General features: G+C 45.0%; 1 protein-coding gene across 4 annotated transcripts in view; it reads left to right on the plus strand.

Annotated features, from left to right (window-relative positions):
* The window catches only part of MACF1 (microtubule actin crosslinking factor 1), a 1,022,862-nt gene that overhangs the window by 794,218 nt on the left and 213,939 nt on the right, over positions 1–14,705 (plus strand). For all 4 annotated transcript variants that reach the window (XM_086955743.1, XM_086955745.1, XM_086955746.1 and 1 more), the window contains 2 exons: positions 6,889–7,120; positions 13,348–13,574. In XM_086955743.1, the coding sequence (XP_086811869.1) occupies positions 6,889–7,120; positions 13,348–13,574 (459 nt within the window). The remainder of the gene's footprint in view (positions 1–6,888; positions 7,121–13,347; positions 13,575–14,705) is intronic.

The raw sequence follows: 14,705 nt of genomic DNA on the forward strand, positions 1-14,705 counted from the left end.
AAGGTAAAAGGGCCCTTGTTATGGGTACTGGATGGACTTTTTACATGGGAGTGCTAATAAGCAGTCTCTCCAAAGGGTACAGGTAAAAGGTCACGTGCCTTGGAGTAGAAGCTGTTAGGCAGCACCATTAGTCACCATTTAGCCTGAGTTGAGATTATTTAGCCAGTCTCGCTGAGGTTGGTCATACACTTTGCATTCCCCTTGGCCGCAGAGCACAGGCCGCTGTCGACCAAATAGATAAAAACAGGAAATACCTCCAATGATCCTGCATGATTGGTGGGTAGAAAAACATAAGGCTGTCCAAAAAACATACTGTTTTGGAGTTGAATTTTTCTTTCAAAATTACCTTGATTGTGACTAATTGGAATTCACAGCTAACATTTCAGACCAGTTAGATAGTGAAAGAGTGTGAATAAACTGCCCCATAGGGAGCCAAATATAACTACTGGGTGACTTCCTGTGTTCTAGAATGAGGAGGTGCAGCGGGCGCTTGCTGCTATTGTTGGAAACAGCTATCAGCTCAGCTGGCTCAGTGGGCGGGTTGCTTAGTTACACGCTTAGAAATGCTGCAAACCATTCTGGAAATGGCAGCTGTTGGACAAGGACCGGTCTCTTCCGTATCATTCCCAAAGAAATGCATGGATATGAACATGACTCAGTGGCTTGGACATCCCAGAATAAAAAAAGGTTACAGGAGGCAGCATGCTTGTCTCTAAAGGAGTGATAGCAGCATGCCTGTTAATCCACCTTTTTATTGAATGGCTATCAGAGAGATGCCGAGATGGAAGGTTGGTGTGATGCCATGCTTTGAATAGTTGGCATCCTGCACCAATGCGCTCTTTCACACACACTTGTTACTGCCTTTGCTGGGTGAGCCGCTGCCCATTCCTTACAAACACTCAACTTGGGTATATAGCAGCATTTGGTCCCAAGAGTTAGAACTGCTTGCAAAGCTTTTTAGTTCTGGCATGAAAGTACAGCTGTGTGCTGACCTGTTAAGAGAGAGTGTGTGTGTGTGTATATATATATATATATATATATAACAACAAGGCTCCGCATACGATTAAATTATCTGCAATCCATGCGAGGTGCCGTGGTAATTCTTCCTAAGTGAGGGAGTGCTGTGGTGTTAAAAAAAATATATATATATATGTAGGAAGGTACCTCCTGACTATGGTTGCCCCCAACTTTTTGCCCTGTGTTTTAGCTGGTTTTGGACATAGTCGACCTGGGACCCTGCCAATCAGGACCCCAGGCCTACTGCTCTCTCTTTAAAATGGATTCCATGTACCCTAGGTACATTTCCAATTGGTACTGGGCCACCCTATCAGACCCTGTAACTCAGGGCATGGGTGTACCCAGGGCTGCCAGGGGCTGCAGCATGTATTATGCCACCCCTGGCTGGCCTCCTAAATTTGACACAACTGGCTGCATGACAGCTGGGGCAAAGTCGTGTAATCACCCTTTGCTGTAGGTGTAGTATACCTATACCTAACCCTAAAATGGACACACAGATTCCTATCAGTCACTCCTATGGCAGGCCTTAACAATCCTGAAGGCAGAGTGCTTGGAATCGTGTGAGATGGTGCTCTGGCATGAGCTGAGCCTGTCTGCAGCTTGCGGAACCAAGTCCTAATAGCTGTTCCATGATATCGCATACCATATACTCTTAAGTGCATTATAATCCTCGCGGTTAAATGCTATCTTTGGTATTGCTTTATCAAAACATGTCGAGTAAGGTGTCATACGAATTGGAATACTAACCCCTCGCCAATTCTGGCGACGGGGTTAGCATTCCACCCTTCTAGAGGGACACGACATGTATGTAACTGTGAACCCCGGTTAAAGTTAAGCAAAGCCTCAGCTCCACAAAATGGATGCTGCCACCACAGACACGAGTCTGACCCCCTGCAGTTGGGAGTCCTCCCAGCAAGGGGAGCCTGGACAAAGGGTTTCCTGTCAGGGGCGGTGCTAGCACCGTCCCAGACATGGTTTTGTGTATCCTGGGTAGGCAGGGCTTTTCAGGAAGGTGACTGCTGAGTGGCACCCCGGTGCTCACTACGCATAGGCCAGTCAGAACCAGTTCCAGGGGCACACCAGCCCCTGGCCTGGGGAAGTCCGGCAGGGGAGAGGGGTGTAACCACCCCCCTCCTGGTCCCACCCATAGGCAGGACCTAGTCACCGGGTCAGCCCCCTTTTTTAGTATAAAGATAGGAGCGGGCCCCCTGTTCAAATTAGATCATCTTTGGAATCAAGATACCACTTTCTTCGAAAGGACTTCACGATTTCTTCTTCAAGATTCTCCCTTGTGGCTAAGGAGTAGTCACCCTGCATCAAGCGGGCACCATCCTAAAGAACACTGCGGTCTGCTGCAAGTCCTTCTTCAAGAATCCGACGACCCAGCTCGACGAGACCCGGCTTCCCTGGCACCTCTGACCTCTACTCGCCTCTACAGCACAGCTGAGAACCGTGAGTGCGACGAGACCTCAAGGGACCGACGATCGCCAAGACTGCACGACATCTTTACTGCAAGCCCACCGTGTCCTCCACTGGTGAGTGCTTTGGGGTCCGAGAAGCCCCGACCCTGCGCAGCTCCAGCATCCAAGGTCAGCCTCCCTGCATCTCCACGATCTGCGTGGGGCCCTTCTGCTGTTTGCTGTGCACCGCGTTGTTTGGCTACTAGCCGGCTGGCTTGTGGCCTTCTGAACGACGCCCAACGACTTCACGACTGCTGGTCTGGTTGCTCCAGGCTGGCCCTTGCTTCCTTTTTCAAGAGAGGCACCCCGGACCCTCCTGGTCCACTCCAGACGCCATTTTAGGTCCACCGCGTGGGCTTGAATTTGCCAAGGCTTTGTTGCCCAATCCTGGGTCCAGCGACGCCGACAGCTTCTATCTTCGTGGGACAGCTCGATCCTCCATCCTGGTCGCCGACAACGCCTCCTGGTCCGTGAGATCTTCGAGTCAAACGTCACCCACTCACCTTGTCGAGGTGGCTACCATCCGGTGCCCTCCTGGTGCCCACTGACTACTGGCTAGTAGTCCCGAACTTGGTCCCCTCTGCTTTCAGGTGTCATCTATCTTCGAGATCCAGGCTTGGATCCAACTGAACTTTCTTCACTGGTCACCGGCCAGCATCTTTTCTTCCGGCTCCTGGTCCGCCTACGAGGATTCCCGACGTCTTTTCAGACCTATGCAGCTGCAGCCCCTGGGCTAGGTAACTTCGGCATTTCGGTGCCCCAGCATAGCCTCATTATCCAAGGGTCAGAATCTACTTTCGTTTTCTCCCTACCAGGTCGGGTTCGCCCGAGAACACTAACTTTCTATTTCCTAGCTACCATAGACTTTTGTCCGCATCTCGCGTGAGAGTGCACACACTGCACCCGAGTCCCCTAGGCCTCCTAGAAGTAATCTAACGATTCCCTAGTCAAGTCCTAGCGATTCCAAAAGCTATTAGTACTGTACTTACCTGCTAGGAATTTCACATTCCACTTTCAGAGTATATGGTTTTCCGTGCCCCTCGGGCATTTGTATATACTGTGCTAACTTAAGTATTTTTGTAAGAGTTTTGGTTTGTGCTTAGTACCCTGTCCTCATAAAGAGTACAGGGCTGTTGTGATTCTTAAATAAATAACTGTTTATTTTCATAACACTTGTGTGGTGTCCTTTCACTTGGTATTCAAGGGGTATATGTGTGGTAAACAGCTGGCTTAACACGCCCTCTCGAGTCTTTAGCCTTAGACTGCTCGTATCCATGCTACTAGGATAGCTGGTCTATAAGGTTGACTTACAACCAATCATCAATAAGGGTTGCTGGACTGATACATAGTGGGCACTAGAATAGTGACCACTGCATATCAGGCCACCTTCTCACAATATACACATATATATATATATAAAAATACATACAGCCGCACCCAGGAGTGTATTACTCTCTCGCCATATGCTGTTGTCTGTTTGCTGTATAATTCCATCTTCCAGGAAATGCTCTTGGAATTCAAGAGGAACTATTTTGCATTGTAAAGTACACCTAAACACACGTTTGTCACATTCAAGTTCTTTATCCTCTGTATGGATGCCAATCTGAAAGCTGTCCTATTTTGTTTCTTTTTCCTCGCATTGGCAAAGCAAATAGAACTGTGTGATAAGAAGCATTTGTGCATGCAACACATATAAAAATATCATGTGTTATGCCTGTGTATGTGTTGGCACATTAAAGGAAACGGGTTTATTGGCTTTGCCAATGCCCATTTAAAGTCGGCAAGACGAGTGCTGGATCGCTGCACTTGCACACTGTCACATGCAACTCTTATCTCATTTTTGTTTGTGTTCTTTATACAGATGGTCTTCCTGCTTGCGTCGGGGTGTTTTCTAGTGTCAAGTCATTTCAGTTGCTTGTTTAAAAAATTAATCTTATGTGAGTGGCATCTCCGTATGGATGACCCTCCTCTGACCGCCGTACATTTTCTTGCACTTACACTTTCTGATCTGGTGTAGTTGGACACTGTCTGCAGAACCAGAAGCCCTAGTTTTCTAATTGTATCTTTACTCCTAAAGAAGCTCAGTGTACTTCCTTGTTCTTCAAGTTGAACTGCCTTTTCAACTTCATAAGAGCTAGCTATGTTATCAGGCTGAGCAGCAGTAAGCATTATCAGACCTGTGCCTCTTCTATTCCAGCCCTCCTTCCAGCTGCTTAGTGCAGTCATTCTGTGTTCACTCTTAAAGCAAGTTGTATAGGTCAATTCTTGTTTGTTGTGTGCAACATTACAATGTTTCTGTTACCAATATTCTACTCAAGGCTAGTGTCAGAAGCCTTATTGGTTATAGAGTTGTCTGATTTACGCAGGGCCCCAATCTTTGGACCACAATAATTGGCCTTTGTCTGGCTGACACTGTCAGAGTCCCAGTCGCACGTCCATGACTGAGCAAGCACTGACTGAAGCCCAGTCCTTGTCCCTGAACTTGTCAGAGAAAGACCAGACCCCAGTGTTTAAATTTGGACTAGGGGGTTTTGCAGATATAACCTATTCTATATTCCTTACAGTGCAGTATTCTACCATTTAGGTTGATGAGCTAGGACAAAACCCCTTTCTGTGAATAAAGGCTTTTGGTAGAATATTAATGTAGTCTGTATGGCTAAGCATGTCATTGACCTGAAGCATAGGGCCTGCCACTGCACATCATCCTTCCTCAGCTTCTGTTTTCCTCCGCTAGGATTAAAAGCAGGCTACAAAACAATGGTTCCAGTTAAGTGGATATTTCTTTACTGGCTGACCTCAAGTCTTTGGCCTGGACTTTTATTTTATTCTGGCCAATCTCTAAATCATTTTCCCAAGATGGGGATGTAACTGGCCATGCTTCATCCTATGTCCGCAGTGAGCTAAGGCCGATTGCCGTGATCTTGGAATGGCTGGTGCTGGCTGGGCCTCTATGCCTTTAGCCTTGAAATAAGGTCAGTAGGGACCGATCCCAGGTGCATTGCCCTGGCAGGTTTAACATTATCTATGCTGTGGTCTCTGGACTGGGTTGATTGTGGCCAGGCCTCTGTTATTATAGACCATAGTTTTTAAGGCACATAGTCCTTTCAGTGGCAAGGTGGCATGGCAGAGGACTCCAGTGGGACCTCTAGAACCATTTTATAAAGAGCACCATCTCCAGCTTTTGCGTTTCTCTTCACTTGAAGCTTGCTAGCATGGGCACTGAAAGAATCTTTAATCTATCCTGATTCCAGCTCTTCCATAACTGCACTCGTTCATTTGAATTAATTTAAAAGCAATATGCTTGGTGCACTAAGAGGTTTACATCCCTAAACTGCCTCCTTGTCATCTGAGATTTAACCGATACTCACCGGGGTGTGTTTTAAGATTTAATAGCTGTTTTTGGACATCCCAAGTACCACTTGAAAATTATGTGTGGCAGGTCTTTTTCTATTGCGGCCGTCATAAGGTGGAATTCTCTGCCTTTATCTCTACGCCATGAATCTGATATGTGCAAATGTAGGCTGCTACTGAAGATCTGGCTTTTCCCACATAGGATTAATTGGGATTAATTTGTACCTCTCCTTGGTTTTAATTTTGCATCATTCAGCATTGTTGGGTAGTTTTTTTTTAGCACCGAACTACCCTAACAAGGGTGCAAGCAGTGCTGTATAAGTAAACTAAACTAAGAATCTAAATATCGATCATTGTAAACAATGCTGGCTTTAATGTTATGTTGTGTAGTGTTGGTCTAGACACCATATATCTACCTATAGGCATTGGCTATGCTAGTGTAGACGACTAACTTTATGTATATTTCAAGAACGTTTTAATATTTCAGGAGAATATACAAATGTGTGTCTTTGAACAGATGCTTGCACTAGCCTGCTGTATTGCATTATCCTGATGTAATGTGAGGGACAAGTTAACAATAAAAACAGACTATGTAGGTGCTTTTGCCTTATTCCATGCAGTGGTGCTTCGATTGAATTCTGTACTTCAGCAAACTTGAACCGCAGCTTTTCTTTTCCGTGTCTTAATTACAGCTTTATAGCAACTATCTTCTGTTTCCAGTGCTTAGCCTCCATTACCAGGTTAGCCTTCCTATAGATTTGGTATTACTCTTTCTGAATACAGGAGTAGTATTGAGAAGGTTAACATAAAGGGAACATGTCCAAGCCTATGAGGAAAAGCTGTGCTTAAATACACTCAAGTAGCACTTGTTTGAAAATGTTGCAAACTTATTTACTGTATTGCCATTCAGGATCTCATCCCGGATATTTGTAATATGAGAGACTGCTGTGCTTGAAGCCCCAACTTCAACATCAAAGCCTTTCGTCCAGTGCTTGTGCTAGAGTGTCACCATATTTTAGATCCTACATTGACATGCGTCTTCTCCTCCTTTTTTGTCCAGTTCCATGACAAGATTGAACCCATGCTGGAATCCCTGGAGTCTCTGGCATCTCGGTTGCGCTTGGCCCCACTCATCCCCGCCGAGGTGGAAAAGATCAGGGATGCAATCAGTGACAATAAGAATGCCTTAATGGAGCTGGAGAAACTGCAGCCATCCTTTGAGGCTCTCAAACGGCGTGGGGAGGAACTTATTCGGCGTTCACAGGGGGTTGATAAAGATCCCGCTGCTAAAGGTAGGTGCTGCAAATGCCTGTCCCATCATTCAGCTGTTTAAGTGAGGTGAATTGGAGGGGGAAGAAGTGAAGTAAACGTGGAAGAAGGCATGAGCATGCTAAAATTCTACTACGTAACGTTTTACCAGAGGGTGGACATTGTACCATGGCTGGTTTTATGGAAGTGCTTTGAAAGGCACATGAGCACACCTATTTATTTTATTTTAGAGGTTTTATATAGCGCTGGCTGGACCCAGAGGTATCAGAGCGCTTTACAATTGTAACAGAAAGGTGTTTAAATACAGGTACAGTGTGTATAAGTACAGAAAGTTGATTCATAAATGAGCAGTCCACATAGGATAAAGGTTAAACTAGAGGAAAAAGTAAAAAACAATTGCTAAACACAATGAGATATACAATATAGAGGTTGCAGTTTGGTGGGAAGGTTCGATATAGTATACCTAGGAGCAGGAAGGACAAAAACGTGAAAGAAAACTGAATGTCATAAAGAGTAGTAAGGAACAGGAGGTAAAGGAGAGGCAAGGAGGGGAGGTAAGGTGATCAGATTGAAGTGGAGGGGAAGGAGAGGGGGGCAGGAGGGGGGTCACTCGCCGTAGGGGGAGCAGCTGGGTGGGGGGCGAGGCCACTCAGGAGGGATTAGAAGCCCCCGTATTTATTAAGGAGAAGAAGTTTGAGTTCTTTTTTGAAGCTGGGTAGGACGGGTTACAACGGAGGTCTGTTGGGAGGGCATTCCAAATAAGTGGGGCATTGCCTGAAAAGGAGCGTGACTGAGTGGAATTCTTTTTCTGAAGGGGGGATAAGTAGGAGGGTGTTAAGGCTTCTCAGGGATCGCGTGCAGCCTGCTTTGGTCAATTTGTTAGCAAGGTATGACGGTTTGTTTTGGTGGAGGATTTTGTGCGTAATGTAGGCAGTTTTATAAGTGGATCTGCCTTCAATGGGGAGCAATTTGAGGGTTTTGAAGGCGGGAGAGATGTGGTCAAATCGTTTGCAGTCTGTGATAAGCCTGGCCCCGAGGATGAGCACTGATTTTAGAGGTGCCAGGTGGGTTTTGGGAATTCCGGTGAGGATGGCATTGCCGTAATCAATGCGTGATAGAACAAGAGATTGAACTGCCAGTTTAAAATCATCAATTGGGATGAAGGGCTTAATTCTCTTAAGGTTACGGAGGGTAAAGAGGGCTCCTTTGGCAGAGTTTTTGATGTGTACGTTGAGAGTTAGGCGGTTGCCAAGGATTTGACTGAGGTGGCTAGGGACAGTTGAGGGCATTAAGGTCAGTGATCCAATTTTGAATGGGGAACTGATTGGTTTTTTTTTGTGAGAAAAGAATAATTTCAGTTTTTTTAGGGCTAAGTTTGAGGTGGTTCGAGTGGAACCAGGCTTGAATTTTGATGAGGGTGTTGTTGAGGTGGAGGATGTCAGCATGGGTTTTTATCTTATGGTAGAGTTGTGTATCGTCAGCGTAAAGATGGTAGTTGATCCCGGCTTGTTCGAGAATGAGGGGTTCCATGAAGAGGTTAAAGCGAGAGGGAGAGAGTATGGATCCTTGCGGAACTCCTAGAGAAATGGGGGAGGGCCGAATCGTTCTCTAAGGACTTTGAGTAGAACAGAATGGTTAACTGTATCGAACGCTGCGGAGAGATCACGGGGGATCAATAGGCTAGATTCGCCATTGTCGAGGGAGCGGTGAATGTCATCTACAATGTTAAGCATGGCGGTTTCGGTGCTGCAACCTTTCCTGAAACCGGATTGGAGGGGGTCAAGTAAGTTAAAAAGTTCAATGTGTCTGTGAAGCTGAAGAAGGACACATTTTTCAAGGGCTTCCGAGAGAAGGGGCAGATTGGAAATAGGACGGAGGTTGTTGAGGTCATTAGGGTCGGCAGTAGGGTTTTTGAGGATTGGGGTGATTTGGCCCAGTTGTAGGGAGGTGGGGACACAGCAGGTGGCTAGGGAAGTGTTAATGATCGAGGTCCAGGAAGGGGTAATGATGTGTTTGAGGTTTTGGACAAGTTTAGAGGGGAGGGGGTCTTTGGTGTGGGAGGAGGTTTTAAGTTTCACAATGATGTCCAAGACATCTCTTTCAGTAACTGTCTGGAAATTATGCCAGGCGGCGTTATTTTTAAGGAGAGTGTTAGGGGGATTAGAATCGTGGAGGGTGGAAGGAATGGAGGGGAACGGGAGATCAGTATTATGTAGGATCATGGAGGGTGCTGGGGGGGGTGGGAGGGATGCGGGTGAGTTAGGGGAGATGTCCAAAATGGAGGTAGGTGTCGGAGTCTGGAGGAAGGATTGTTCTATTCTAACAATTTTTTCAGAGAAAAAGAGGGCTATTTCTTCGCATTTAGTGGTCGAGGCCAGAAGTATAGGAGGAGTTGATGAGGTTTGATTGCAAACAATGCTAAACAGTTCTCTGGGTCTATTTTTGGCTCGATCCAGTTGTGCTCGGAAAAAGGATGCTTTTTGTTTAAAGATGTGGTCTGAGGCGAGCTAGGTGCAAAGGGGTAGGGTGCTGTCTCCACGTTCTTTCCGTCCGTCTAAGTGAGCGTCTTTCATTATTTAGCTCAGTGTTAAACCATGATTTGGAAGGAATGGTTCTCTGGTTTTTAAGCTTCAGTGGGGCCAGGAGGTCCAGTGTATCCACGACTGCTTTGTTGTAGTGTTCTGTAAGCTCATTCGCGTTCAGTGAGGGAGGGATGGCGAGAAGTTAAGCATGGAGTTTGGATTCCAGTAAATCAGGGGGGATATTTTTAAGATTTCTGGACAGTTTCATGGGTTTAATGATTTTCGTGGGAGGGGTGATGGCAGAGACCGCTATAGAGAAAAGTATGAGATGATGGTCGGACCAGTCGATAGGAACGATGTTAGATAGGAAGGCTAGATCTTTGCTTGTAATGATGGCATCTAGGATTGCTCCTTTGGAATGGGTCGATGATTTACAAAGGTGCTCGAGGTTATTGATCTCGAGAAGGTTTGCTAGTGAAGAGTCCATCGTTCATCCTGGTTCATAGCATGTGGAACTTTAAATGTCAAAACAGTATTGACACAGCTAAATATCTTGCATTCAGAAAAAAAAATGTCATAAGGACAAAATAAGCAATGTGTCTACTTTATATTAAATTGTTTTGGGCTGAGCGCAGCGGTACCTTGTAACTGGTATAAATTAACATTAAGAAATTCAGATGTGAGAGTATGCTTTGATTACTTCTCATTTAAAGTTTACCATACATTATAAACGGGACCAGTGCAGCATCTGCAGCCATGTGGCAGATCCTGCCTCATTGGTATTTCTCGGGCATACTCTTCACCTTGCCATCGCTCCAGGATTTGGCACACCTTGGATCCTATGCGTATACCCTTTTTAATAACCTAATATATACTTGAAGAGTGAAAGTTCTGGTAGATATGGATACAGTTTGTTTCTACTGTTTCTATAAGTACTTGTGAACTTTTGGCACTTACTGTCCTCATTTGAACATCTGTCTTGTGGCACTCTAAAATGTTTTTGCATGGTTTCCGCTCCGATGGAGTTCACTTGCAGTTGCTCCTCCTAGATTTGGCGCCTATGGGGAACTTGCAGTTTAAGGCTCCTCCTAGGCTTTTTCTCCTGCAGTTTTTGTTTCCTCTCTGGGGCTGTGCTCCAACAGTGTTCATGCTTTGCCTTTCTTTCTCCAATTCAATGCTCTTGTTGTTGCTGGAGATAAAAAAAAAGCTATGTGGGACCTATGGTCATTAATTGGGCAACACCTTTGAATACTTAAAGCGTACCACTTTTCCAAACAATAAATATACAAGTTAAAGACAAAAAACTCAAGCTATTAGCAAATAACTTTAAAAACTGCTTACTACATGGTAAAAGAGGAAACCCCCAGTAACGGGTCATTGTTTGAGAGCTGTATGCGTGAGAGACTGCTGTCTGTGAGAGAGACAGAGAAAGTTAACATGGACATGAAAGTACGCCTTAATCTAGGCAGCAAAGGTACCTAGATGTGATAGCAAAATCAATGCTATTAAGTTTATTCTATTTGCTGTCTATTTCTAACAAAGTGTACACAAATGAATGTGCTTCAACAATGCAGAGGCAATTTGGCACAGCCATCTAGGCTTTTGATTTGATTGGTAGAGACTGCAGCAGGATCAACATGAGAATGTATTGGTCTGTAAAGGTTCTGTGTTTACTGGGCAGCATTAACAGTGAGTACATTTGATTGTTTACCACGAGTGGCTGAAGGCCACCAAGGCACTTCTTTGGTTAGCAGACTTACTCTCTTTAGGCACTTAAATCCCTTTGGTTACAAAAATCAAGCTCATGACTCGCTCAAGGAGGGTGGTAGAAGTTAGATATGCAGCATGATGCCGCAAATACCCTACTATACGCTGAATGTCCCCTCTGAGTTATAACTTCAGATCATAGTTGAAATGGGGCAGTTAAAATAAAGATGCCCACAGAAAACCAAAATGTGTTAATACCTTCTTTAGCTGAGGTAGATCCTCAAACATATTTCTTTTAGTTTTCAATGCTATTTGATAGACTATGAATATAAAGTTAGGCCCTATGGCATTGTATGGGCTTGTGTTCAATGTTGTTTGAAGCCTTTGTGAGTCATCTTGTCAGATGGTCACTGTATACCTTCAAACAAAGAGGCAGAGTTGTCAGGCTATGAAAAGGGAAGTTTCCAGTTTGGATATTGTAGGAAGCTGGCTCTTTATGTGATGCATCAATAAGTGCAATAAGTGGTGATATTGTATGAAGACTCCAGAGATTCCCCCAGAAGTGTACAGGGCTCAATATAAACCCAAAGTGCTCTATTTGTGGTAGTGTGGTTAAGCAACCTTAGGCCTAATACCAGCGTAGGTCTCCAGGAATCTGATTTCTGGGGCCAGGGGTGCCACCTAAATGCTAGATTTAGAGATGTTTCTGGTCTGAGAGCAGGGGCTCTCTACCCGGGGTCCAGAAATATGTCTGGTATTGGCTGACTGGCTACAGCCGGTCCGAGACCACCCCAGGGTTTGCAGAGTTTTCAAGGGGCACCTCTGAGTACACGGTGCAATACATCTCACACTGGCATCAGTGTGGATTTATTGGAAAGAGTTGTTTGGTACAGACATGCCTGTGTTCTATGAAGCCATAATGGTGCTGGGGAGCTTGAGTTGTTGAGTTTCTAGCCCATGTACTCTCTATAGCTTCCCTGACACTTAAAATATCTAAGAATGGCCTTAAATATTGTAAGGACATATCTGTTCATGCAGATATGCTCACACCTGAGGCATAGTGCACCCTAGCCTAGGGCTGGAAGGCCTGCTAGAGGTGTGACTTACCTATACTTTAGGCAGTACTAGTTGGCTTGGCAAACACAGTTGCCATGGTGACTACGTCTGTTTTGTCTGCACCAGGCAATGCATGCTACATTGGACGTCTGCATGGCCTAGTTGAGAGGTCCATAGGGGACCCTCTTCAGTCCCAATGCCCTAGGTACCAATGTACCATTTACTAGGGACTGTGGAATAATGTTTAGTGAAGAAGCACTGGCACAGGGGACTTGGTTGGCAGCAACCCTGTGCACTAAAATCAAAACCACATCAAAACCAGGCAAAAAGTGGGGGCTAACCATGTAAAAGGAGGCACTTTCTCAAAACTCTTTTCTACTTTTTCCTGTTCTGGGGTCTCTACTGTTACACTGTCTGTTCCTGCTTCCGTGACCTCTCTCCTGTAGTACTTTTATAGTTCCCATCTTCTCCAGAACTTATCCTCTGTGTAGTTCTTGCTGTACCAGGACCCTTTCCTGGGCTTCCCTTTATGGTCACTTTTGGAATGCTTTTCTCTTCTCCTGGTCTTTTCTGCTAAACTCCCATTTGTCTGTCAGTAATATCCTTTTAACACTCACATTGTGCCCTTCCGCCAATTTCAGTTATGACCTATTTAAAAAATGCCAACTTCTTAATTAACAAATAGGCACAGAGCCTAACGAAAGTCTTTTTAAAAAAGGTTTGGACTACAGTGAAGAAGATATTGCAACTCTTCCTCTTAGGTAGAAAGCAACCCTTGATGTCGTAATGGTAAAAGATGTCAAAGCCTTTGCCCTGACATGTACTTTTGCACAGGTACTCTGATCACTTTTCTTTAAATCAAAGTAAACCGTTCCATAAATAGACCCAAATGCTGCAAGGGTTCATCACCAGCCATAGTAATAATTGGTAATTGGTCAAATTCTCTTTTTATCCCTTCTTTGAAGCTGTCCAGGATAGATTAGACCAAATGCTCTTCCTCTGGGGAGATATCAAACTTCGTGCTGAGGAGCGGGAGCAGAAGTTCCTGGATGTGCTGGAGCTGGCAGAGAAGTTTTGGTATGACATGGCCGCCCTGCTGACCACACTGAAGGACACACAGGACATTATTCATGACCTGGAGAGCCCAGGTATTGACCCATCTCTCATCAAGCAGCAAGTGGAGGCAGCTGAGGTAAGGGAGCCACAGGTCATTGAGTAGAGTGTTTTTGGATCTCCAGTGTTGGCTTTCAGTATCATTTCCTATGTTTTTCCCATTACCCCTCACTGCCTCAGTCTGACTGGTCTCCTCTGTGTAACACCCCTTCCTCCCCCCACGCCCCACCCTCCCTGTGGACTTGAGTTCTGCATGCGGAGCTGCAGCCTGTTCTGATGCCCAGGTCTTACATACATTTGATTTTATGGCCAGCAGCATTTCTTCTCTCTAGGTTTACTTTGCACCCAGTTTCCTTCTTATTCCTGTTTTAAGGACCAGTACTGCTTCACAGAAGCTCACCGTAACACGTATCATTTGGAGTATTAAAAGCTCACTATAGGATACTTTATATGTTATTTTTCGCAAGAAAGAATCAAGAATCTGTTTCCGCAGTTCTCCTAGATCTTTAGAATTTAGCCACCAGCAAAGTTTCGGGAACTTGTTGCAATGTAGCAGAATTTATTTACACACAAGTCTTTTAAATCTTTTATATTCTTAAGCTAACTTACAAACGGATTCTTGAGATCAGAAGGAAGTAGACCCCAACAATCACCATGGTTACCTTTATTCACTCACCAGATACAGTGATCAGATTGGACACTGGCTACAGCAGTCCGTTTGCTCACTGGCTATGATGGGGTCATTTTGCTCACTGGCTAAAGCAGAATTATTTTGCTCACTGGTTACAGCAGAGTTAGTTTTCTCAGTGGCGACAGTGCAGTGCATTTTCTCACTGGCTGCAGTGGAGTCTGTTTGCTGGCTACACTTGTTTGTTTAATCATTGACTACAGTGGTATCCATTTGCTTACTGACTAGAGGTACTTTATCGTTCACTGGCTGCAGTGATTCTCTTTGCTCTCTGGCTACAGTACTGTACTTTCGTTCATTGTCTACAGTGAAGTCCATTTCCTCACAGACAACTTTGGTGGTTGGCGTCTGTTTGCTCATTGGCTACAGAAGTGTCTGTGCACTCACTGGCAAGAGGTGTACAGTAATTTGTGTTTGTTCATTTGCTTCTGCGGTTTCTTTTGGCTCACTGGCTCCAGTTGTGTCTGTTGACTCTCTGGCACTGGCTACAGTCGAGTCTATTTGCTCACTTTCTATAGTGTT

This window comes from Lissotriton vulgaris, chromosome 2_1, assembly GCF_964263255.1.
Source record: "Lissotriton vulgaris chromosome 2_1, aLisVul1.2, whole genome shotgun sequence".
Lineage (NCBI taxonomy): Eukaryota > Metazoa > Chordata > Amphibia > Caudata > Salamandridae > Lissotriton > Lissotriton vulgaris.